General features: G+C 47.8%; 1 protein-coding gene across 5 annotated transcripts in view; it reads right to left on the bottom strand.

Moving 5' to 3' along the window:
- Positions 1-26,595, bottom strand: part of trak1a (trafficking protein, kinesin binding 1a) — a 69,424-nt gene that overhangs the window by 27,018 nt on the left and 15,811 nt on the right. Inside the window, exons 3-4 of one of the 5 annotated variants that reach the window (XM_031822099.1) lie at positions 25,388-26,074; positions 10,970-11,164 (exon numbers count right to left, since the gene is read on the bottom strand). Coding sequence is in view for 3 of the 5 variants with exons in the window: in XM_031822096.1 (XP_031677956.1) it covers positions 10,970-11,164; positions 14,282-14,285 (199 nt within the window). In the remaining 2 variants the exon portion in view is untranslated. Of the gene's footprint in view, positions 1-2,831; positions 3,110-7,860; positions 8,178-10,969; positions 11,165-14,281; positions 14,393-25,387; positions 26,075-26,595 lie in introns of those variants that run through there. The other 4 variants (XM_031822096.1, XM_031822100.1, XM_031822098.1 and 1 more) reach the window with 4 other exon arrangements.

Genomic DNA, 26,595 nt, shown 5'->3' with positions numbered 1-26,595 from the left:
GATAGGTGTCTATAGGGCAGCAAACACAGGAAGGTAGGGTATAGGCCAGGCCTGGTATAGTTCTAATGGTTGTAATCTCAGATAGGTGTCTATAGGGCAGCAAACACAGGCTGGTAGGGTATAGGTCAGGCCTGGTATAGTTCTAATTGTTGTAATCTCAGATAGGTGTCCGTAGGGCAGCAAACACAGGCTGGTAGGGTATAGGTCAGGCCTGGTATAGTTCTAATGGTTGTAATCTCAGATAGGTGTCTATAGGGCAGCAAACACAGGAAGGTAGGGTATAGGCCAGGCCTGGTATAGTTCTAATGGTTGTAATCTCAGATAGGTGTCTATAGGGCAGCAAACACAGGCTGGTAGGGTATAGGCCAGGCCTGGTATAGTTCTAATTGTTGTAATCTCAGATAGGTGTCCGTAGGGCAGCAAACACAGGCTGGTAGGGTATAGGTCAGGCCTGGTATAGTTCTAATGGTTGTAATCTCAGATAGGTGTCCGTAGGGCAGCAAACACAGGCTGGTAGGGTATAGGCCAGGCCTGGTATAGTTCTAATTGTTGTAATCTCAGATAGGTGTCTATAGGGCAGCAAACACAGGCTGGTAGGGTATAGGTCAGGCCTGGTATAGTTCTAATGGTTGTTATCTCAGATAGGTGTCTATAGGGCAGCAAACACAGGCTTTGAACTCCATTGGTGGAAACAAATGTAAATGAGGAGTTAGATGCAAAGTCCATATTGACATACATGTGCAGCATCACAGGGAGCAGTCATGACAGTGAATGGCCTGTACAGTATAAGGGTTATTGGCTGATAAAAACAACTTAATGTAGAGTTATTTACTCTGTGACAGGAGCATTTAAACTGAAAGCCAGACATGTGTTCTGTAATGTGTTCTGTAATGAATATTGTAATATCCTAATGAGCACAACAAAAGAACAAATAACCAGGGTGTGGTGTCAACACAGGGTGTGGTGTCAACCTTATGAGGTGGACCTCAACCATGGAGACAACCAGAGACTAATCAACAGCACACACATAGTATAGATCTGGAATGTGATAGAGATAAACATCTAGCGGCACGCCACACATCAACACGCACCAAGGCCACATGTTACTGGGTACGGTATAGGAGACAGCTGCTATAGTTACTGGGTAGGGTATAGGTAGACAGCTGCTATAGTTACTGGGTATGTTTAGATTAGAGCATGGAGTCAATTCAAAATGTCAGCTATGTGACAAGGACTAATATAACCATATAATAAGTTATAGTTTTATCCCTATCAAGTCTAAATGTGTCTATAGGGTATAGGAGACAGCTGCTATAGTTACTGGGTAGGGTATAGGAGACAGCTGCTATAGTTACTGGGTAGGGTATAGGACACAGCTGCTATAGTTACTTGGTAGGGTATAGGAGACAGCTGCTATAGTTACTGGGTAGGGTATAGGAGACAGCTGCTATAGTTACTGGGTAGGGTATAGGAGACAGCTGCTATAGTTACTGGGTAGGGTATAGGAGACAGCTGCTATAGTTACTGGGTAGGGTATAGGAGACAGCTGCTATAGCTACTGGGTAGGGTATAGGAGACAGCTGCTCTAGTTACTGGGTAGGGTATAGGAGACAGCTGCTCTAGTTACTGGGTAGGGTATAGGAGACAGCTGCTCTAGTTACTGGGTAGGGTATAGGAGACAGCTGCTCTAGTTACTGGGTAGGGTATAGGAGACAGCTGCTCTAGTTACTGGGTAGGGTATAGGAGACAGCTGCTCTAGTTACTGGGTAGGGTATAGGAGACAGCTGCTATAGTTACTGGGTAGGGTATAGGAGACAGCTGCTATAGTTACTGGGTAGGGTATAGGAGACAGCTGCTATAGTTACTGGGTAGGGTATAGGAGACAGCTGCTATAGTTACTGGGTAGGGTATGGGGGCAGCTGCTATAGTTACTGGGTAGGGTATAGGAGACAGCTGCTATAGTTACTGGGTAGGGTATAGGAGACAGCTGCTCTAGTTACTGGGTAGGGTATAGGAGACAGCTGCTCTAGTTACTGGGTAGGGTATAGGAGACAGCTGCTCTAGTTACTGGGTAGGGTATAGGAGACAGCTGCTCTAGTTACTGGGTAGGGTATAGGAGACAGCTGCTCTAGTTACTGGGTAGGGTATAGGAGACAGCTGCTCTAGTTACTGGGTAGGGTATAGGAGACAGCTGCTCTAGTTACTGGGTAGGGTATAGGAGACAGCTGCTCTAGTTACTGGGTAGGGTATAGGAGACAGCTGCTATAGTTACTGGGTAGGGTATAGGAGACAGCTTCTCTCTGCTCCCACGGTGATACTGCTCATGTTAAATAACACCAATTAACAGCAGTAGTATACATCAGAAGTCTGATGACCTGCCTGTTCTGTTGATGCTATCAGAAGTCTGATGACCTGCCTGTTCTGTTGATACTATCAGAAGTCTGATGACCTGCCTGTTCTGTTGATACAATCAGAAGGGAGAATTCCATGTTTACTCTGAATACAAACAACATACTAAAAGTACTCACTGGTTATCCTGGTATAATACAAATTCACATGACCTCCAGCCCTGAAAACCTTTGACAAATATTTAAAACCAATCAGTGTAGTAGAAACGGAGCAGGAGCCACACACAGGGAGCAGCAGCCACACACAGGGAGCAGGAGCCACACACAGGGAGCAGGAGCCACACACAGGGAGCAGGAGCCACACACAGGAGATCAGGAGCCACACACAGGGAGCAGGAGAGACACAGCAGTCTAACAATGTGGTTCAAAACCACTATGTGAATGAGAGGACCAGCAAAGCTCCCATAACTCCAGTTAGTATACCTTCTTGCAGAGTATGCTGCTCTTCATCCTCCTCCCTCTCCTCCTCCTCTCCATCACAGTGGTCAGGTGAACAGACATACTCCAAGCTGTCCTCTGGGGTGCTGTGACAGAGCAGTGACATGCTAACACCAACACTAGGCTAGTGGGGCCCAGCAGAGCCCAGCTGTCTCAAGTCCAAAGCCATGTCTAAGTGTGTGTGTCTGTGTGTGTGTGTGACAGTCCGTCTCAGTCAGCGAGAGAGTGTGTGTCTAAGTCAGTATGTGTGTGTTTGTGTGAGGACAGCAAGGCACGTCTGTCACCCAGTCACAGACACTCCCTCCTCCTGCTCTCTCTCCCTCTATTGTCCATGACTAGAAGACAGCCCACTGTGGAACCGGAACAGGGGAGTGGCACTGAACTATTCTCAGACTGACAGGACTTTGAATGTTTAGATTAGAGCATGGAGTCAATTCAAAATGTCAGCTATGTGACAAGGACTAATATAACCATATAATAAGTTATAGTTTTATCCCTATCAAGTCTAAATGTGTATTTGCTCACCCCCCTTTTCAAGCGTTGAAATGGTATGTTCCACCAGACTCTCCATGGAAACAGTGCAAGGCGGAGCACACCATAAGACACATACACCTGTTGTAAGGGTGGGGCCCCAGCCTGCCTCACCACAGTCAAATCCACAGGTGACTCAATTTGCAGATGCCTACTTATTCAAAGCAGAAGCTACATACTGAGAGCCAAATAAACAGACCAGGAACCATTAGGAAATACAGAGCTTGATGAAATAGCATACAGGAAGAACAGTGTATACTGAACAAAACTATAAATGCAACAGTTCATAAGGTAACAGACCACAAATAATACGGAGCACAATTCTAATCAATCGACACACACTGGCTTTATCAAACTAGTCACATTGAGAGCAATGCAACAGTAAACAAATCATCAACCTTCCAGTGACACATGTAAACGGCTAGACAAACTATTATAGATGTGAAAGCCAGTTAACTTGTGATAAAACCATTGGTTGTTCCCATAACGGCTGATAAAACCATTGTTATTCCCATAACGGCTGATAAAACCATTGTTATTCCCATAACGGCTGATAAAACCATTGTTATTCCCATAACGGCTGATAAAACCATTGTTGTTCCCATAACGGCTGATAAAACCATTGTTATTCCCATAACGGCTGATAAAACCATTGTTGTTCCCATAACGGCTGATAAAACCATTGTTATTCCCATAACGGCTGATAAAACCATTGTTATTCCCATAACGGCTGATAAAACCATTGTTGTTCCCATAACGGCTGATAAAACCATTGTTATTCCCATAACGGCTGATAAAACCATTGTTGTTCCCATAACGGCTGATAAAACCATTGTTATTCCCATAACGGCTGATAAAAACATTGTTATTCCCATAACGGCTGATAAAAACGGTTGACAAAAAACAACCGTGATCCCAAACATAGAACCTAGAACACCATCACCAAATATTTCACATAACTCTCCAATTAAACAGGTTTCCTTCAATTATCCCATGTCCAAATCATTTTCATTCATCTCATTTAGCTTCTGGTAATATCCTTGGCAGTACTGTAGGCTAGTGTGGGCATACTGAATGCAACCACACATTCCTGTTGAAACAATACAGTATCCACAATAGCTTGTGGCTAACCCCCCAAAACAACCCCCACCTCAGCCTCCCTGTCTGCCTCAGAGGCCCTTTTTGTGTGCACTGATAAAGTTCCCAGCATGGAGAGACTGGGGGAGGACAGCCCCTCTCACCTCCCTCCAAGTCCCCCTCCCAGGCCAATAGAACTGTAGGCCCTGGGCTTTGTGAGCAGGGTGGAGATGGAGGGGGGGTGGAGGAGAGGGAGGAGGACAGCCCCTCTCACCTCCCTCCAACTCCCCCTCCCAGGCCAATAGAACTGTAGGCCCTGGGCTTTGTGAGCAGGATGGAGATGGAGGGGGGTGGAGGAGAGGGGTACTGTAGGAAGAGGGGAGGCTGGCAGAGTTTGGCTGGCAGCCTTCCCTCCCTGCTCCAGTGGGGAGATGTACATACATGGTCCATGCCCTCCTCACTGCTGAAGTGATCAATATTCTGAGCATCACCCAGGGCTGTGTCCCTGCCAGACTCCCAGCCATGTGATCATGGAGCTAGGCCCATCCAGGCAGCTCTGAGCCTGGCCAGGCTGTCCCTGGCCTTCTGGAGCCCTCGTCTGGCTTTAGCCCACTGAGCCGCCAGTCTCCACAGCACACCCTCCCCTCCAAACCTTCCATGTACTGTCTGCTTCATTATGAGCCCCTGTCTCCACAGCACAGCACAGCCTCCCCTCCAAACCTTCCATGTACCTCTGCTTCATTATGAGCCCCAGTCTCCCCTCCAAACATTCCATGTACTGTCTGCTTCATTATGAGCCCCCGTCTCCACAGCACAACCTCCCCTCCAAACCTTCCATGTACCTCTGCTTCATTATGAGCCCCAGTCTCCACAGCACAGCACAGCCTCCCCTCCAAACCTTCCATGTACTGTCTGCTTCATTATGAGCCGCCAGTCTCCACAGCACAGCCTCCCCTCCAAACCTTCCATGTACGGTCTGCTTCATTATGAGCCCCAGTCTCCACAGCACAGCCTCCCCTCCAAACCTTCCATGTACCTCTGCTTCATTATGAGCCCCAGTCTCCACAGCACAGCACAGCCTCCCCTCCAAACCTTCCATGTACTGTCTGCTTCATTATGAGCCGCCAGTCTCCACAGCACAGCCTCCCCTCCAAACCTTCCATGTACCTCTGCTTCATTATGAGCCCCCGTCTCCACAGCACAGCACAGCCTCCCCTCCAAACCTTCCATGTACTGTCTGCTTCATTATGAGCCCCCGTCAGCTCTGCTAGCGGTGGTTTGGCGTGATAATGAACGACAGGAAGGTTGGCTACATAAAGTCTCTGGGACCAGGCTAGTGGCTAGTCCATTACTGGCTGACTGTCCAATCATGTTGTTGGACGAGATCTCTAGAGACGTGTGGATAGTTGGAAAGAGATATCCACAGTACAGCACTGCAGAGTGTTTATCAACCATGTGAATATAAAACCATGTCATTTAGACTTGTCCTAACTGTTGGAGTAGACCGGTAGTAGGGGAGGTGGACATTAAAATGTCAAGAGGCCCTCGCAATACAATCTACTGTAGTAAATGAGTCCTCGAACATCATATATATCATATATAAACAGCATTACCAAAGAGATCTTATCCAACAGAACAGGCCTCTTCTCATTATATATGACCATCATCTATGGAAACATCTTCAGCCAAGGGTATAGGCCGCTGTTCTATATATAGAGCCCCTGATCATGTTGGATGGCTCATTGAAAGAATTAGGGGAAACAGGGATAGCTGTAGTCTGCTTGGTGAAGCTGCTGTAAAACATTTCCATATTATATTGCTGTGTGATGCTATGTGCTGCTACTGTTAGTCCGACTGTACAGGACTCAGCTCTATAGGACTGTTAGTCCGACTGTACAGGACTCAGCTCTATAGGACTGTTAGTCCGACTGTACAGGACTCAGCTCTATAGGACTGTTAGTCCGACTGTACAGGACTCAGCTCTATAGGACTGCTAGTCCGACTGTACAGGACTCAGCTCTATAGGACTGCTAGTCCGACTGTACAGGACTCAGCTCTATAGGACTGCTAGTCCGACTGTACAGGACTCAGCTCTATAGGACTGCTAGTCCGACTGTACAGGACTCAGCTCTATAGGACTGCTAGTCCGACTGTACAGGACTCAGCTCTATAGGACTGTTAGTCCGACTGTACAGGACTCAGCTCTATAGGACTGCTAGTCCGACTGTACAGGACTCAGCTCTATAGGACTGCTAGTCCGACTGTACAGCTCTATAGGACTGCTAGTCCGACCGTACAGCTCTATAGGACTGCTAGTCCGACCGCACAGCTCTATAGGACTGCTAGTCCGACCGCACAGCTCTATAGGACTGCTAGTCCGACCGCACAGCTCTATAGGACTGCTAGTCCGACCGCACAGCTCTATAGGACTGCTAGTCCGACCGCACAGCTCTATAGGACTGCTAGTCCGACCGCACAGCTCTATAGGACTGCTAGTCCGACCGCACAGCTCTATAAGACTGCTAGTCCGACCGCACAGCTCTATAAGACTGCTAGTCCGACCGTACAGCTCTATAGGACTGCTAGTCCTACTGCACAGCTCTATAGGACTGTTAGTCCGACCGTACAGCTCTATAGGACTGCTAGTCCGACCGTACAGCTCTATAGGACTGCTAGTCCGACCGTACAGCTCTATAGGACTGCTAGTCCGACCGTACAGCTCTATAGGACTGCTAGTCCGACCGTACAGCTCTATAGGACTGCTAGTCCGACCGTACAGCTCTATAGGACTGCTAGTCCGACCGTACAGATCTATAGGACTGTTGGTCCGACTGTACAGATCTATAGGACTGCTATACATCCCTCTACTCCCAGTCACATACACACACAATGGCAGGGCAATACTAAAGCTCCATGGGTAGTCAGTGCGCTCTATGAAAAACACCTCGTCATTCCCCTACATTTAAATAGCAGCCTTGTTTTGTGGTGCCACAGTTTGTTGCTCCTAATTCACCCTGGTTACAATCAACAGAAGCTGATATCACATCCAACACAACAAAATGATAGTAAGAGAATTAGCTACAGCCTCGTTCTACAGCCATGGCCTCCTTGGCTGAGGTAAACTTAGTTAAATGCACCTGTTATCAGACGGACCAGAGCAAAGTGAAGCAACACAGCAGCCCCTGGCTCAGTGGTTCCAGCATCATGTGACTGACGCAATACATACTGGAGCGAAGAGAGAGACCGGCAGATTTATACAGTCTATAGTATATAACCACCCTACTAGCAAAATCATCCCCTCTAGCCCTCCTCCCTGTCCCTCTCCCTCCCCCCTTTCCCACATATAGCCCCATTAACAACACAGTTAGATAACAGCTAGATGGATAACCGTCCCCATCAGGCTTACCATCTGTGCATTCCTCATAGTACCAGTCTAGCTCATAGTAATCCGCCTCCACAAATTTCTGCATACTCAGTCCCCTTCAGCTGAGAGGAGCACCACCATCTTCTCCTGTCCTGCTGCGGAGGTCACGAGAACACCTGCCCATCCTTTCATTACATACTCTGAGTTCTCTAGGAGTTTACCATGATGAGGAGACCACGTGGAACAGCACATTTTATCACCCAGAGCGGAAGGATGGGATGGAGAGGAGGAGAGGAAAGAGAGAAAGAGATATTTCCCAAAAAGCAACGCAGCCCAAAACACAGATATGCAGCAGGGGAGTGTTGCTGCCTGGTGGTGAGTCAAGGTTGTATCACAGATGAGGGAGGGGCCTGGGGAGGGCCACGAGCCAATGAGGAAGGGAAATGTCAGAGGCATACTCCTCCCTCTGAACTGTTTCGTCAATAGCAACCTGCTTTCGTCCCTCCTCTCTCTCCTTGGCTCACCCTCCCCTTCTCCCAACAGTACATCCTTCTGTGAGGTTGCCATGGAGACTGGCTCCCTACTCCAGCACTGAGTAGCATCTGAATGCAGGCTAGTGTTGCTACTGCTGCTGCCTCGGTGACCAGCTCTCTGTTCATATCTGCCTGGTCTGGTACAACACCTCTACTACAGGGCAGGGAGTTCACCTTGCTGAATGATATTAAGAAATCATTCAATAGGTTTATAGTGGGGAATATAGTTCTCTCCCCCACACTGATTTACAGCAGGATAATATCAGATGCTTCTACTTCTTTAATAGCATGTCCCTTTGATAAAGAGCACACTGACTAATTCTAACACCACTTGACAGTCAGACAATCAAAAGGTCAGATGTCATTTAATAGACAGCCATTAATCAAACAATGAGGATGATTATTTCAGCGACTATAGAAACACTTCATCAACCTGTCTGCTGACTGAGTCAACGGTGTATAATGCCATCAGTAATGCATCATATGGAGTGGAATGGGTTTGTGGAAGAAGATGCATCAGAGTAGGAGTGGCCTATCAGGGATCAGCTGACTAGCCAGAAGACCAATGAACCACCCTGCTGCCTATCCTCCTTGTGACATCACAATCACAGGTGACAAGACCGGAAATGACAAGACAAGTGACAAGAACGGAATTGACAAAACCAGATTGGTGATATAAATCTCTACAGCCTAGTTGTGAATTTAATCAAGGAGTAGAGTACAATATCTAAGACCATCTATCAAAGAATCTCAGTTTGGGAACAAAGGTTTGTATTACGCTGCACAAATGTGACAACAAAGTGGTCTTGTCTTGTGAGAACACTGGAGTCTATCCTCACGTCAGTATCAGTAACTATTTGAACCAACGCTGCTGGACTGTCATTGTAGTCTACATCTGCGACATCGTAATCAGAGTATTAAAGTACCAGAGCATCTGTTATTAAAGCATCCTACAGTACCGTCTTTCAGACAACAGTACAGATACTGTATCAACACATACCTGCTGATTGATGCTGTTAACCTTCCTGAGCTCTACAGTATGACCTACATTCACAACAGAACAGATACTGTATCAACACATACCTGCTGATTGATGCTGTTAACCTTCCTGAGCTCTACAGTATGACCTACATTCACAACAGAACAGATACTGTATCAACACATATCTGCTGATTGATGCTGTTAACCTTCCTGAGCTCTACAGTATGACCTACATTCACAACAGAACAGATACTGTATCAACACATACCTGCTGATTGATGCTGTTAACCTTCCTGAGCTCTACAGTATGACCTACATTCACAACAGTACAGACACTGTATCAACACATACCTGCTGATTGATGCTGTTCAACTTCCTGAGCTCTACAGTATGACCTACATTCACAACAGAACAGATACTGTATCAACACATACCTGCTGATTGATGCTGTTCAACTTCCTGAGCTCTACAGTATGACCTACATTCACAACAGAACAGATACTGTATCAACACATACCTGCTGATTGATGCTGTTCAACTTCCTGAGCTCTACAGTATGACCTACATTCACAACAGAACAGATACTGTATCAACACATACCTGCTGATTGATGCTGTTCAACTTCCTGAGCTCTACAGTATGACCTACATTCACAACAGAACAGATACTGTATCAACACATACCTGCTGATTGATGCTGTTCAACTTCCTGAGCTCTACAGTATGACCTACATTCACAACAGAAGGCTGCTTACAACCAGTTGACATAAAGGTCATACACAAGGACAGATCAGAATGTGATCAGATCAGATCCTGAGTGGCAGAGGGGTCTAAGGAACTGGTATCGCAGTGCTACAGGCGTCACTACAGACCCGGGTTCAATCCCGGGCTGTATCACAACCACCTAGGCCTAGCGTCATCTGGGTTAGGGGAGGGTTTGGCCGGGGTAGGCTGTCATTGTAAATAACTATTTGTTCTTAACTGACTTGCCTGGTTAAATAAAGATAGAAAAAACAAGAAGAAGCCCGAGTTATCACACGGCCTTGTGTCTGTCCAGCCTCATGTCTGGTTGAGACGCAGACAGACGTTAGGACAGACGTCTCCCACTGAGCTGATAGGACCAGCAGCCGAGCAGACTGGCACGTGGCGCTTCACCCACGGCTCAGCGGGTATGTTTGCTGTGTGAACCGGGCCCAGCTGTCTGACGCTGACCCATATGGGCTCAGGACCATATTAAAATGACTGTCTCTACCTTTCATTCCCTTTGTCTCAACCTCTGTCTGTCTCTCTGTGTTTGTATCACTCTGCCTGTATTTATCTCAGACTTCCTCAGTCTCATTACGGCACCAGAATCTCAGCTGTTAGTCTTCCACCCACATCACCCTCATTTTTTAAATCCTTGATATCGGCTCTAACCTGCACCATTTCCAAAAACACACTGTAATATGAGCTCAATACAATTATTAATGTCAAGGTTAAAGCGATGAACCAGTTGAATATCAAATGTGTACCAGTGTAGAACAGATCACATAAAAGGAAGAATAGAAAGAGAAGTAACCAGCAGAGGGATTGTGGAAGCCTTCGCCCCCTTGTCTGAATCATCTTAAAAAAACAACTAAATACAAACGCTGCGCTTACGGAAATACTTCAGAGTCTCCTCAATCTGCTCCACGGTGAGGTCCAGGTTGGTGTCGGGGGAGAGGAGAGGGGTGTGGAGCCAGTCGTCGTGGTCATACCCGTAGATGGTGTCTGCTCTCAGCTTGTAGTGGGGCAGCTGCTCCTCCAGCAGACTGATGATCTCCACCTCTGGAAGATCAGTACTGTTACACACATCTATAGGAGGAGGAGAGGGGAGGAGGAGAGGGGTGGGGAGGGAGAGGGGTGGGGAGGGAGAGGGGTGGAGAGGGAGAGGGGTGGGGAGGGAGAGGGGTGGGGAGGGAGAGGGGTGGGGAGGGAGAGGGGTGGGGAGGGAGAGGGGTGGGGAGGGAGAGGGGTGGAGAGGGAGAGGGGTGGAGAGGGAGAGGAGGGAGAGGGGTGGAGAGGGAGAGGGGTGGAGAGGGAGAGGAGAGGGGTGGGGAGGGAGGGAGGGAGAGGAGAGGAAAGGAGGACAGGGGAGGAGGAGAGGAAAGGAGGAGGACAGGGGAGGAGGAGGAGAGAAGAAGAGGAGGAGGACAGGGGAGGAGGGAGAGGAGAAGAGAAGAGGAAGAGACTAGAGGTTAGTTTTAGCCCGCTACAGTAGCAGGAGGTTATGTAACAGGTGCCTGGTTGAAAAACACCAGAACAATGGCTGTTTATGTTTAAACTTCATCATCTAGAGCAGGTTTCCCCAACTGGTGGCCTGCAGCCAAATCAATATTGGGGAGGTGTTCTTAATGATTTGCACACTCGGTGTATGTGATGGTATACAAATGTAAGCCAGGTTTGAAATGATATTGTTTTAGTGAAATGTTATATCTGTTTGGGCTTCTTGTGGTCAATTTGTAGTCTACAATTGATTTGTAATTATGTTCTGACCCAAATAATATTTCAGCGGCTGAATCTAGTGAATGATCCCTGATCTAGTGAGAACGACGACAACAGTCTTGCTCAAGACATACACATACCTTTCAAAAACCATTTTTAGCTCCTCAGTAGGCTATTCAATCAAATCAGATGTGATTATCCCTCTGAACAATCTGCTTTTCTAAACCATAATCAAACAACGAACTCTGAAATATGGTCATACGTGACGATGTGTCATTGTATCTTGTTTACACATCAGAATCTTCGTAGAAGTCTGTTTACATAAAGGGAGTGCAGCAAGAGTTACTGAAAGCAGCGTAGGAGGACCTCTTGTGGCACATTGAGGAACTACAATCCTGCTGATGTCTATGTATCACAACAGTGCTACAGAACAACAAGATATGAGAGTGATTTACAGAATAACAGATCCTGGAGCTGCTTTATGAAGAGGGCATACAGTATACTATATAAACAAGGAGAATCTGCATAAACCCACAGACTGCGGAACATATTGGCTTGGCAACTGGGAAGAAGCTCACCTGTGAGATACTAGTTTGCGACAGTAAACTCTGGGCTTCACTGGAACATAGTGAAGTCATCTTACCAGCACTTCCTGCCATGGGATTTACTCCTTCCCTCAGCAGATCCAGATGTCCATCAGACTCCCATCCAAAGACTGTTACAGCTCATCACTGTACAACTCCTAGATAACTTCACCAGAATCACACACACACTAAGAAGTGACTGAGTTGGGAATATGGAACGTCTCAGTTTATGTGAGCAGGCGTGTTTCCAATCCATTTGTTCAACAGCTGCGTTCACAAGGCCTGCATATCTGTGGTGGTGATGAAGCTCCATCAGACAATGGTGTCCCAGACAGCCAGGCCTTAATCCAGACAGAACGGGCTGGCAGGCTGCTGAGACAGGATAAACTGACTGACACCATGCTACTGGCTGTTTCCAGCAACAACTAGCAGTATTAGCAGACTACAGCAGGGGAGTCTGCCACAGACAGTCACACACAGACTACAGCAGGGGAGTCTGCCACAGACAGTCACACACAGACTACAGCAGGGGAGTCTGCCACAGAGTCACACACAGACTACAGCAGGGGAGTCTACCACAGAGTCACACACAGACTACAGCAGGGGAGTCTGCCACAGAGTCACACACAGACTACAGCAGGGGAGTCTGCCACAGAGTCACACACAGACTACAGCAGGGGAGTCTGCCACAGAGTCACACACAGACTACAGCAGGGGAGTCTGCCACAGAGTCACACACAGACGACAACACGTTGGGGACACACTACTGTTATGGTCCATTGCCATCAATTAAAAGTAGTAAAAACATACAAATTCACAGTTAACTCCTTAAATCCCATATTTCTGTTAAATAGAGCCGATTATAGGCCTCTTCTTCATATTCAGCTCAGATCTCCGAAGTGTAACTGGGACGACCAACTATACTCAGAGCTCCTGAACAACAACAGCCAGGACATGCAAACCAAAATAACAACAATGGCTGTAAGTGTCACATGAATTGGATAAGGGCAGCCAGACATACTGTATCATCACAGGCATTAAACAGTCTCTACGATCCATCACAACATCATATTCACTGATACAGTATGACAACACCTGTGTCATGCCTTCTCTGTCGCCATGCAACAGCTGGAACTAAGGGATGTTGTATTAATGTTGTATGAAGGTTGCAGAGAGCCCCTGAGTGCTGACAGCTACTAGCTAGACCATTTGCTGTTGATTATTCCTGGACTGTATTTATAGTCAGATCTGTAAGGCCCTGGCACTCTGCTCTGCACCCGCTGGCCCACTGTCCTTCCTGTCCCCTCTACCTCTCTGGCATTCACTTCAAATCCCCAGGCTACAGTACACTACTGTAGCACAGGGCCAATACAGGCAGAACCGACATCCAGCTACACAGAAAACTAGACCCCATGGTGACAAACAGACAGACAGAGAGACCGAGAGCGAGAGAGAGACAGACATGGGGGCAGTACTACAAATGGTGTCTAACTCTAGTCTAGTTCACGTTACTAGTCTTCATATCCAATCCTATCATGTTTACCCAAGAGATGACTGAAACAAATGACTGAACAATAATGTGTGTACTTGAATTGGATGTATTTTCACAATCTATACCAGTAAGATGATGTAAATCAGTTGGTGACCTACTGTCCTAGTACTCATTAAAAACCAGGCTATATAGTGTAATCATCCCCTTCACAAAAACATGCTTAGCAACCATGATTCATTTCCAGAGGAAAAATCATTCTTACTATTCCATAGAAATGTCAAGAAATCAGACATTAAGTACAAAGCACAAATTAAAGTCCAAATAAAGTGAGGAATCTCAATAGTTTTAAACACCAAACAAGCCCAAATCACCCCATAGATCCAACCCAAAGTCACGGTGCCCAGTACTCACTCATGGCTCCTCTGCCCCCTACTCCGTGTCCTCTCACCTCGACTTACATGTTCCGCTTCTCCAGGAAAGGGCAGGGCGAAGAGGAGCGGGAGGGAGAGAGAAAAATAGAGGGGAGGGAGGGACATAGAGATAGAAGGGAGGGAGGGAGGGAGGGAGGAAGAGAGAGAAGGGAGGGACATAGAGAAGGGAGGGAGGAAGAGAGAGAAGGGAGGGACATAGAGAGAAGGGAGGGAGGAAGAGAGAGAAGGGAGGGACATAGAGAGAAGGGAGGGAGGAAGAGAGAGAAGGGAGGGACATAGAGAGAAGGGAGGGAGATAGAGAGAGAAGGGAGGGAGGAAGAGAGAGAAGGGAGGGAGGAAGAGAGAGAAGAGAGGGAGGAAGAGAGAGAAGGGAGGGAGGAAGAGAGAGTGGGAGGGAAATAATAAAGAGTGAGAGGGAAGAAGAGAGGCAGTCGTAGGAAAGTGACCCCAGCTACTCTGCATTTCCATGCCTGGCATGCCACTGACGGTGGTCACATGGGGCCCCCAACCCCCACAACCTCCCCATACTGTAGCCAGCATGGCAGCACAGCCCCGCAGTCCCCCCACCCCACCCCACCCAGCTGCCTAAACAGACTGTCAACCGGATTACTGTTGGCCCGGAGAGCGCAGTGGACTGGAACACTCATTGTCCTCCATACTACAGGCCGGTCTCTTCCCACAGCTGCAGGATCTCTCCATACTACAGGCCGGTCTCTTCCCACAGCTGCAGGATCTCTCCATACTACAGGCCGGTCTCTTCCCACAGCTGCAGGATCTCTCCATACTACAGGCCGGTCTCTTCCCACAGCTGCAGGATCTCTCCATACTACAGGCCGGTCTCTTCCCACAGCTGCAGGATCTCTCCATACTACAGGCCGGTCTCTTCCCACAGCTGCAGGATCTCTCCATACTACAGGCCGGTCTCCTCCCACAGATGCAGGATCTCTCCATACTACAGGCCGGTCTCTTCCCACAGCTGCAGGATCTCTCCATTCTACAGGCCGGTCTCTTCCCACAGCTGCAGGATCTCTCCATACTACAGGCCGGTCTCTTCCCACAGCTGCAGGATCTCTCCATACTACAGGCCGGTCTCTTCCCACAGCTGCAGGATCTCTCCATACTACAGGCCGGTCTCTTCCCACAGCTGCAGGATCTCTCTATACTACAGGCCGGTCTCTTCCCACAGCTGCAGGATCTCTATACTACAGGCCGGTCTCTTCCCACAGCTGCAGGATCTCTATAATACAGGCCGGTCTCTTCCCACAGCTGCAGGATCTCTCCATACTACAGGCCGGTCTCTTCCCACAGCTGCAGGATCTCTCCATACTACAGGCCGGTCTCTTCCCACAGCTGCAGGATCTCTCCATACTACAGGCCGGTCTCTTCCCACAGCTGCAGGATCTCTCCATACTACAGGCCGGTCTCTTCCCACAGCTGCAGGATCTCTCTATACTACAGGCCGGTCTCTTCCCACAGCTGCAGGATCTCCATGAGTCTGACAAGTGAGTCACTACAGGCAGGATGTACTGTAGTGCAGCTGGAAGCCAGCAGGGGAGAAGATGGCCTCCTCAGACAGGATAATATCCACCACAGATCATAACAGCAAAGATCAACTGTAGGCACTCTGGGAACTTTTCCCTCTACAATAAGGAATGAAACTAATGATAAAAAATGTCAAGTACAAATTCAGATTGTTAGCCAGAGCCCTACACACACAGCGCCCTGTATACACACAGCGCCCTGTATACACACAGCGCCCTGTATACACACAGCGCCCTGTATACACACAGCGCCCTGTATACACACAGCGCCCTGTATACACACAGCGCCCTGTATACACAGAGCCCTGGCTGTACAGTATATCATTTTGAGCCAAGCCACTACTAGCTGACTCCGTTTCTCCAGGCTGCTGAACTTGGGAACTAGTGTTTAAAGCAGCCGTTTGACTACTGGAGTCACAATGTCAAGGTGGACAAATGTCCCATCCTCCAGCAGGCTGACCTGAAATAAGAGTTCAGTGGAGGAATGGGACCGTACTGTGTGTTACCTCAACAAGTCTCCATTAGGGGAACACTACCGTACTGTGTGTTACCTCAACACGTCTCCATTAGGGAAACTGTACTGTATGTTACCTCAACACGTCTCCATTAGGGGAACACTACTGTACTGTGTGTTACCTCAACACGTCTCCATTAGGGGAACAATACTGTACTGTGTGTTACCTCAACACGTCTCCATTAGGGGAACACTACTGTACTGTATGTTACCTCAACACGTCTCCATTAGGGGAACACTACTGTACTGTGTGTTACCTCAACACGTCTCCATTAGGGGAACAATACTGTACTGTGTGTTACCTCAACACATCTCCATTAGGGGAACACTACTGTACGGTGTGTTAACTAAACAAGCCTCCAGAGAGATCCAGCCAACACTTGCACCCACACAGGGTCGATTTGACACACACACACACACACACACACACACACACACACACACACACACACACACTTTCTAAAGCCAATAAACATTTGTGAGAACCCTAGAAACCTGAATAAAACCAGAATGAATCAAGCATATTAAAGTGTAAAGCTCTTCTGTAGGACGTGGGTCACCTAAGATACAGATGTGAACATGCTATTCCACACATTAACAGTGCTGGGGGAGAGACAGAGAGCAGCATCTGATTCAGTGTGCTGCAGGACGACATGGAGGGAATCAGAAGGCTGTAGACAACAGAGCAGAACAGCTGCTGATTGTTCCTTTCCCCTACTTCAAGACAACCACTGTTCTCCACCTATCCAGCCATCGCTGTGGTAGAGCAGCAACATGTCTACAACTACATGTCTGATAACAAATGACACTCAGTACTGACAACACCAGGAGGCTTGATTCTTCAGCCTTATGTCTGCCCGCTGCCTGTTTAATAAGCCCCCTCCATTTCCCTGACTGTGGTTGTAATAAGCCCCCTCCATTACCCTGGCTATGGTTGTAATAAGCCCCCTCCATTTCCCTGGCTGTGGTTGTAATAAGCACCCTCCATTACCCTGGCTATGGTTGTAATAAGCCCCCTCCATTACCCTGGCTATGGTTGTAATAAGCCCCCTCCATTTCCCTGGCTGTGGTTGTAATAAGCACCCTCCATTACCCTGGCTATGGTTGTAATAAGTCCCCTCCATTACCCTGGCTATGGTTGTAATAAGTCCCCTCCATTACCCTGGCTATGGTTATAATAAGCCCCCTCCATTTCCCTGGCTATGGTTGTAATAAGTCCCCTCCATTACCCTGGCTATGGTTGTAATAAGTCCCCTCCATTACCCTGGCTATGGTTATAATAAGCCCCCTCCATTTCCCTGGCTATGGTTGTAATAATCACCCTCTATTACCCTGGCTATGGTTGTAATAAGCCCCCTATATTACCCTGGCTATGGTTGTAATAAGCCCCCTCTATTACCCTGGCTATGGTTGTAATAAGCCCCCTCCATTACCCTGGCTATGGTTGTAGTAAGCCCCCTCCATTACCCTGGCTATGGTTGTAGTAAGCCCCCTCCAGTAACCTGGCTATGGTTGTAATAAGCCCCCTCCATTACCCTGGCTATGGTTGTAATAAGCCCCCTACATTACACTGGCTATGGTTGGAATTCATGTGGTCTTGCCAAGAGGCTGGATCTGGCACAGATCCACCAGACAGATGACACTGCTCAACGGCTCCTGACGCCATGGCAACTGTGCTGTAGTGTGTCTTGGTCTGTCCCAGAGAAAAAGCAGAACTTGGTGAACAGTGCAGGGCCGGGCTATGAGTCAGTCTCAGTCCATTCCATTCAGCTGGCCTGACCACTGCTCACTGGACTAATGGAAAAGCTCTGGCTGATTCCAACTGTTTTGTCTATCCACAAACTGTCCCCATGGATACATCAGGCTGTGGGAATATCTGTGGTGTGTGGCTAGAACTGCATATCTGACAGGAAGAGAAGCCCAACAATCTCAGCTAACCCGGAACTAAAGTCTTGTGTAACTGGTCAGCTGCTATGTTAACGTAGTCTGCCCACGAGAGACTATAGCAACAATGGCATGTGGACACACTGACAGACTTCATGACAAACAAAGTCCACCAAGCCAGAAATCAACACTCACACAGCCCCCTGACATGAACTTTGGGTTTAGTTCACATGGTAAATTGTAATATTTAAAGTATCTTAAGTCCAACACTACGATATAGCATCCGTTAACTACTAACAGTACTGCATGTATGTGTTAATGACTTCAACTTCCTGTCTATATCTTGTGGGCAGTAATATAGTAGCAGTATTTGCATGATATTTTTACCTCAGTGTGCATCTCAATAAGACAGATCGGTATCAATAAAATGTCCTTCTACTGACATTACTGGAGAAGATTACAATTGGATACACATGTTGAACAAAATTCATATTTACCCATATTTTCCCAGTGGGAAAAGGATGCACACTGGTGTGATGTATCATCCTGTATGATATTGTTGAGGAACTTCCAGACTACTTGATTAGCTAGATGAGCACAAATGTTATTTTGAGAACAGCACAATATGAGCCCTAAACATTGTAAACATCCCATGACCTTTAGTAACATCATAATCATGTGATGTGCTTATTTATGTCTATCTTTGAAAGATGTCTCTCGGAGAAAAGATCATGTTTGGCCACAAGACGTAGTTACAGTACTCCTCTGTTCACTACAACCTTACTGAACCCAACCTACCACAGTCTGGGTACCTACTGTAGTTACTGAACCCACCCTACCACAGCCTGGGTACCTACTGTAGTTACTGAACCCACCCTACCACAGCCTGGGTACCTACTGTAGTTACTGAACCCACCCTACCACAGCCTGGGTACCTACTGTAGTTACTGAACCCACCCTACCACAGTCTGGGTACCTACTGTAGTTACTGAACCCAGCCTACCACAGCCTGGGTACCTACTGTAGTTACTGAACCCAGCCTACCACAGTCTGGGTACCTACTGTAGTTACTGAACCCAGCCTACCACAGCCTGGGTACCTACTGTAGTTACTGAACCCAGCCTACCACAGTCTGGGTACCTACTGTAGTTACTGAACCCAGCCTACCACAGTCTGGGTACCTACTGTAGTTACTGAACCCAGCCTACCACAGTCGGGGTACCTACTGTAGTTACAGCACATCTCCTCTGTTCACTACAACCTTACTGAACCCAGCCTACCACAGCCTGGGTACCTACTGTAGTTACTGAACCCAACCTACCACAGCCTGGGTACCTACTATAGTTACTGAACCCAACCTACCACAGTCTGGGTACCTACTGTAGTTACAGTACATCTCCTCTGTTCACTACAACCTTACTGAACCCAGCCTACCACAGCCTGGGTACCTACTGTAGTTACTGAACCCACCCTACCACAGCCTGGGTACCTACTGTAGTTACTGAACCCAGCCTACCACAGCCTGGGTACCTACTGTAGTTACTGAACCCACCCTACCACAGCCTGGGTACCTACTGTAGTTACTGAACCCAGCCTACCACAGCCTGGGTACCTACTGTAGTTACTGAACCCAGCCTACCACAGTCTGGGTACCTACTGTAGTTACAGCACATCTCCTCTGTTCACTACAACCTTACTGAACCCAGCCTACCACAGCCTGGGTACCTACTGTAGTTACTGAACCCAACCTACCACAGCCTGGGTACCTACTATAGTTACTGAACCCAACCTACCACAGTCTGGGTACCTACTGTAGTTACTGAACCCAACCTACCACAGCCTGGGTACCTACTGTAGTTACAGCACATCTCCTCTGTTCACTACAACCTTACTGAACCCAACCTACCACAGCCTGGGTACCTACTGTAGTTACTGAACCCAGCCTACCACAGTCTGGGTACCTACTGTAGTTACAGCACATCTCCTCTGTTCACTACAACCTTACTGAACCCAACCTACCACAGCCTGGGTACCTACTGTAGTTACTGAACCCAGCCTACCACAGTCTGGGTACCTACTGTAGTTACTGAACCCAACCTACCACAGTCTGGGTACCTACTATAGTTACTGAACCCAACCTACCACAGTCTGGGTACCTACTGTAGTTAGTGAACCCAGCCTACCACAGTCTGGGTACCTACTATAGTTACTGAACCCAACCTACCACAGCCTGGGTACCTACTATAGTTACAGTACATCTCTGTTCACTACAACCTTACTGAACCCAACCTACCACAGTCTGGGTACCTACTGTAGTTACTGAACCCACCCTACCACAGTCTGGGTACCTACTGTAGTTACTGAACCCAACCTACCACAGTCTGGGTACCTACTGTAGTTACTGAACCCAACCTACCACAGTCTGGGTACCTACTGTAGTTACTGAACCCAACCTACCACAGTCTGGGTACCTACTGTAGTTACTGAACCCAACCTACCACAGTCTGGGTATGTACTACATCGCCCAGCAGCATGATATCAGACAGCCTAGTTAGTCTCCGATGCCCTGGTTTTACTCAGGAGATGGAAGCCTGAGACAGAGGCTAAAACAGTCTAATGAATGGATATTAACCCCGTGTGTGGTTTGTCACCAAACCCCATTTGTGTTACTTAATACTCTACATCACCACACTGAAGCATGGCAAATCCACGGCTCCTATGGCAACCACTGGGACACATGGGGAGCAGGGAAACGGTTGTGGAGGCTTCAGAACGGACTGAGGGTGAAGCCCAAATGGAACCATGTGGGACACAGTGGGAGAGACGGGTTTGGGAGTGAACAGAGGAGGGTTCAGTAACATCCACTGGCGTATGTTGCTATTACAACCGGAAGAATACAGCACTGTACCATCAATTAAATCAGCATGGTATGAAACTAAGTAAAAAGAGACAGAATTATAGGACATAAGATTATTTTTGGATAAGCCTTACTACAATAAAAGGGAATATAATCCACCTTGTAGTGAATCCCTGCCTAGAAAACAAATTAAAAACATCCATCTCCTCAGATAATCAACTGGCCTGGCGTTGAGACTGTGTCTGATGAGGAACAGAACAACGGAAGGGATAGTTACCCTTCGATGCTGATCTTGGGTCAGTTTTGTATTTTCCCAAATAATGGTTAAGGTTAGGATTGGGGGAAGGGAAGTTGATCCTAGATCTGTACCTAGGGGAAACTTCAGAACAATGCCAGGACACTAACCCCACCAGGGGGCAGCACTGAACCACAGCAGCACAGCTCTCAGTCCTTTAATGCCATTGAGCTGCTTCCTGTACTCATAGTAAGGGTCCAACCCCAGAAAAGAGACTACATGTTGCCATTCATTCATCAGCACAGAGGTAAAGGGCACAACAGACGTTTCATTGTGGGTAACTCAAAGCTGCTTCTAACAGTTTGGGGAAGTTGCAGTCAGTGTCACAGCCATACACTGCAGTCTGTCAGCTTGGCTGTCTTCAGCTGAAATACAGATTTTAACATTTTATTTCACCTTTATTTAACCAGGTAGGCTAGTTGAGAACAAGTTCTCATTTGCAACTGCGACCTGGCCAAGATAAAGCAAAGCAGTGCGACAAAAACACTGAGTTACACATGGAATAAACAAACATAGTCAATAACACAGTAGAAAAACCTATATACAGCATGTGAAAATGAGGTAGGATAAGAGAGGTAAGGCAATAAATAGGCCGTAGTGGCGATGGAATTGCAATATAGCAATTAAACACTGGAATGGTAGGATGTGCAGAAGATGAATGTGCAAGTAGAGATACTGGGGTGCAAAGGAGCAAGATAAATAAATAAATACAGTATGGGGATTAGGTAGATTGGATGGGCTATTTACAGATGAGCTATGTACAGGTGCAGTGATCTGTGAGCTGCTCTGGCAGCTGGTGCTTAAAGCTAGTGAGGGAAGTAAGAGTCTCCAGCTTCAGTGATTTTTGCAGTTCGTTCCAGTCATTGGCAGCAGAGAACTGGAAGGAGAGGAAGCCAAAGGAAGAATGGGCTTTGGGGGTGACCAGTGAGATATACCTGCTGGAGCGCATGCTACAGGTGGGTGCTGCTATGGTGACCAGTGAGCTGAGATAAGGCGGGGCTTTACCTAGCAAAGACTTGTAGATGACCTGGAGCCAGTGGGTTTGGCGACGAGTATGAAGCGAGGGCCAGCCAACGAGAGCATACAGGTCGCAGTGGTGGGTAGTATATGGGGCTTTGGTGACATAACGGAGGGCACTGTGATAGACTACATCCAATTTGTTGAGTAGAGTGTTGGAGGCTATTTCGTAAATTACATCGCTGAAGTCAAGGATTGGTAGAATAGTCAGTTTTACAAGGGTATGTTTGGCAGCATGAGTGAAGGAGGCTTTTTTTTGCGAAATAGGAAGCCAATTCTAGATTTAATTTTGGATTGGAGATGCTTGATGTGAGTCTGGAAGGAGAGTTTACAGTCTAACCAGACACCTAGGTATTTGTAGTTGTCCACATATTCTACGTCAGAGTAGTGATGCTGGACGGTCGGGCAGGTGTGGGCAGCGATTGGTTGAAGAGCATGCATTTAGTTTTACTTGCATTTAAGAGCAGTTGGAGGCCACAGAAGGAGAGTTGTATGGCATTGAAGCTCGTCTGGAGGTTAGTTAATAACAGTGTCCAAAGAAGGGCCAGAGTATACAGAATGGTGTCATCTTCATAGAGGTGAATCAGAGAATCACCAGAAGCAAGAACAACATCATTGATGTATACAGAGAAAAGAGTCGGCCCGAGGATTGAACCCTGTGGCACCCCCATAGAGACTGTCAGAGATCCAGACAACAGGCCCTCCGATTTGACATACTGAACTCTGAGAACTAGTTGGTGAACCAAGCGTGGCAATCATTTGAGAAACCAAGATTGTTGAGTCTGCCAATAAGAATATTGTCGAAAGCCTTAGCCAGGTTGATGAATACGGCTGCACAGTAATGTCTCTTATCGATGGCGGTTATGATATTGTTTAGGACCTTGAGCGTGGCTGAGGTGCACCCATGACCAGCTCTGAAACCAGATTGCATAGCGGAGAAATTACTGTGAGATTCGAAATGGTCGGTAATCTGTTTGTTAACTTGACTTTCAAAGACCTTATAAAGGCAGGGTAGGATAGATATAGGTCTGTAACAGTTTGGGTCTTTAGTTTCTCCCCCTTTGAAGAGGGGGATGACCGCGGCAGCTTTCAAATCTATGGGAATCTCAGACGATACGAAAGAGAGGTTGAACAGGCTAGTGATAGGGGTTGCAATAATTTTGGCAGATAATTTTAGAAAGAGAGGGTCCAGATTGTCTAGCCCGGCTGATTTGTAGGGGTCCAGATTTTGTAGCTCTTTCAGAACATCAGCCATCTGGATTTGGGTGAGTTTGTAATGGAAACAAAAAATCTGTGTGCTCATTGAACAAGTTTTGGATACAACATAGCACCTCCCTGTTTCACTCTGTTTCAAAGTGTTTCTTCTCTACTGAACAGGACCCAGCAGAATGATGAGAAATGCAGTCCCACTGCCCCCTGGGAGTTCCCTGAGTGAACACTGAGGGTGTGTCCCAAATACCACCCTATTCAATGTACTTTTCATCAAGGCCCGTATGCCTCTGGTCAAAAGTAGTGCACTATATAGGGAATAGGGTGCCATTTGGGATTCACACTGAGCAAGCAGCATAATCTGGTCCCCTAACTGGCCTCATGACAGGAAGTGACAGTCAGTGGCAGGTCATAATAGAGTTTGGTTTCTCATTCTCACCACATCTCCCTCACTACGGCCCGTTAAGCAGCCCCTCCCCCCAGCATTTCCTGGGTTACAGCCTAGTCCAAAATAACATCCTATTCTCTATATAGTGCACTACTTCTGACCCTATGGACCCTGGTCAAAAGTAGTGCACTATAAAGGGAATAGGGTGCCATTTGTGACGGAGACCCTCTGTAATTCCCTCCTGAGATGGGTTTGAATCAATAAGAATGTCATTTTAAAGTACTCAGCAGAAGCCACAATAATGCAGCCGTACGTTAGATGAAACTGTCATCACAGTGAATTGTGACATTCATTTCCCATGGGCTCTGTTTGTCAGGTTGCCAATACTGGTACTGTTCAACAGAAATGCTGATGAAACACCACCCAGAGCATATGATTTTGCCCATTGTGATCCTAAAATTCAATGGTTCTATATGTAGTTCTATGATTTGACAAAGCTAGGCCATAACAAAGTGAGATGGGTACAGGCACATAGTAAGGCGCAGGAGTATGGTGTGGTTGGGTTTGTTGTGGTGAACAAGCGGATCTCTCCAGTGACTCGGGCAGATGTGTTGTGTGGGTTGGTTCCCCTGATACCCACACCACAAAGGGACTGCTGGGTTGGTTCCCCTGATACCCACACCACAAAGGGACTGCTGGGTTGGTTCCCCTGATACCCACACCACAAAGGGACTGCTGGGTTGGTTCCCCTGATACCCACACCACAAAGGGACTGTTGGGTTGGTTCCCCTGATACCCACACCACAAAGGGACTGCTGGGTTGGTTCCCCTGATACCCACACCACAAAGGGACTGCTGGGTTGGTTCCCCTGATACCCACACAAAGGGACTGCTGGGTTGCATTGCTCTGCTCAGTGAAGCGCTGTGCTCTGCGAGGCTGTGCTATCTGCTGGGCACGATCCCTGCCAGTCCCCTGGGACTGAAACACTGACGCCACAACTTTATTCTTACATCTTGAGAAGCCACTTTTCATTTCTATTCACAGACAGAAGCATCGAGAGGGTTTACATTCACTTGTTTACCTTCCAGCTGCATTATACCTGTCAATAGCAGGCTTCAGTGTAACGGATGTTGCCCTCTCTCTCGCTCTCTCTCTTCCTGCAGTGTAGTTTATCCAGACCATACATCCCAAATGGAACCCTATTCCCTATATAGTGCACTACTTTTGACCAGGGCCCTATGCCATCAGTGAAATCCATAAACAATGCAGTGGAGGCTGTTTATGGCTTTGAGTTACACTGAATTCAAGACAAGTCAGAGCCATTTTCTCTCAATCAGAATTGGATTTAGTCTCCTACTGTCAGGGCTGTGCTGCACGTACCAGTGATGGTCCCGGCATCTCTGTAGACGGTGGTGACGTCATCGGGGGGCGCGAACTCACTCACATACTGCTCTTGGCGGGGGCCGTGCACGCTGGGGTAGTCTGGCTGTGGATTGGAGGGTTCCCTGTGGGGAGGGGCGGAGCTGGAGGCAGAGGTGTTGTGGTGCGAAGCTGTGGTCAGGTGGAGGGAGAGAAGCAGCAGCGGGCAGAGGGGGTCAGGTGGAGGGAGAGAAGCAGCAGCGGGCAGAGGGCGTCAGGTAGAGGGAGAGAAGCAGCAGCGGGCAGAGGGGGTCAGGTGGAGGGAGAGAAGCAGCAGCGGGCAGAGGGGGTCAGGTGGAGGGAGAGAAGCAGCAGCGGGCAGAGGGCGTCAGGTGGAGGGAGAGAAGCAGCAGCGGGGGTCAGGTGGAGGGAGAGAAGCAGCAGCGGGCAGAGGGCGTCAGGTGGAGGGAGAGAAGCAGCAGCGGGCTGAGGGCGTCAGGTGGAGGGAGAGAAGCAGCAGCGGGCAGAGGGCGTCAGGTGGAGGGAGAGAAGCAGCAGCGGGCAGAGGGGGGTCAGGTGGAGGGAGAGAAGCAGCAGTGGGCAGAGGGCGTCAGGTAGAGGGAGAGAAGCAGCAGCGGCTATACACCCTGGACCACACCACACCCGACTACACCACCACCAGACCAGATCACTTCCTGTAGACGGAACCTGGGAGGAGAGAAGAGAAACATGAATTGGGTTGCCAGGCAAATTCAAAAGGACCCACAGGACAGAGGTTTAAATAATCAATAGGAAAGCAGGTCAGGTCACAGCAGGTCACTGTATCTCCTGGTTCAGGAGGGAAAATAACCAGCCTCTATTGTGGCTCTGTTCAGAAACAACCTCTCAGTTCGAGGAACTTCATGTATATAAACAAGTGCCTAAGTGTTAGGGCCTATAGGGGCTAGGAGTTATGGACTAGGGCTCGTTTATGGAACGGGGCCATGTAAGACGGGTAGCAGTCAGCAGGATGTACTATGGGAGGGGTGAAGGACGGAAGGACCCGTTTTCCACTCAGAACATAAATGTTGGTGGGCCTCAACTTTCTCTTTTACTGTCTGGTGCTTGCAGAAGTCCGTTTGAGTATTTATAGCCCTATCAAACCACCTGGGAGACTGGTAAGACATAATAACAGAAAAAGCATTGATGTCCTTTTCACACTTCAGAAGAAGTTACAAGACTGATATTAA

The sequence above is a fragment of the Oncorhynchus kisutch genome, unplaced genomic scaffold, assembly GCF_002021735.2.
Source record: "Oncorhynchus kisutch isolate 150728-3 unplaced genomic scaffold, Okis_V2 scaffold4065, whole genome shotgun sequence".
In the NCBI taxonomy this organism is placed as follows: domain Eukaryota; kingdom Metazoa; phylum Chordata; class Actinopteri; order Salmoniformes; family Salmonidae; genus Oncorhynchus; species Oncorhynchus kisutch.
Note: the sequence above shows the minus strand (reverse complement) of the source record. Positions and strands in the feature narration are given on the sequence as shown.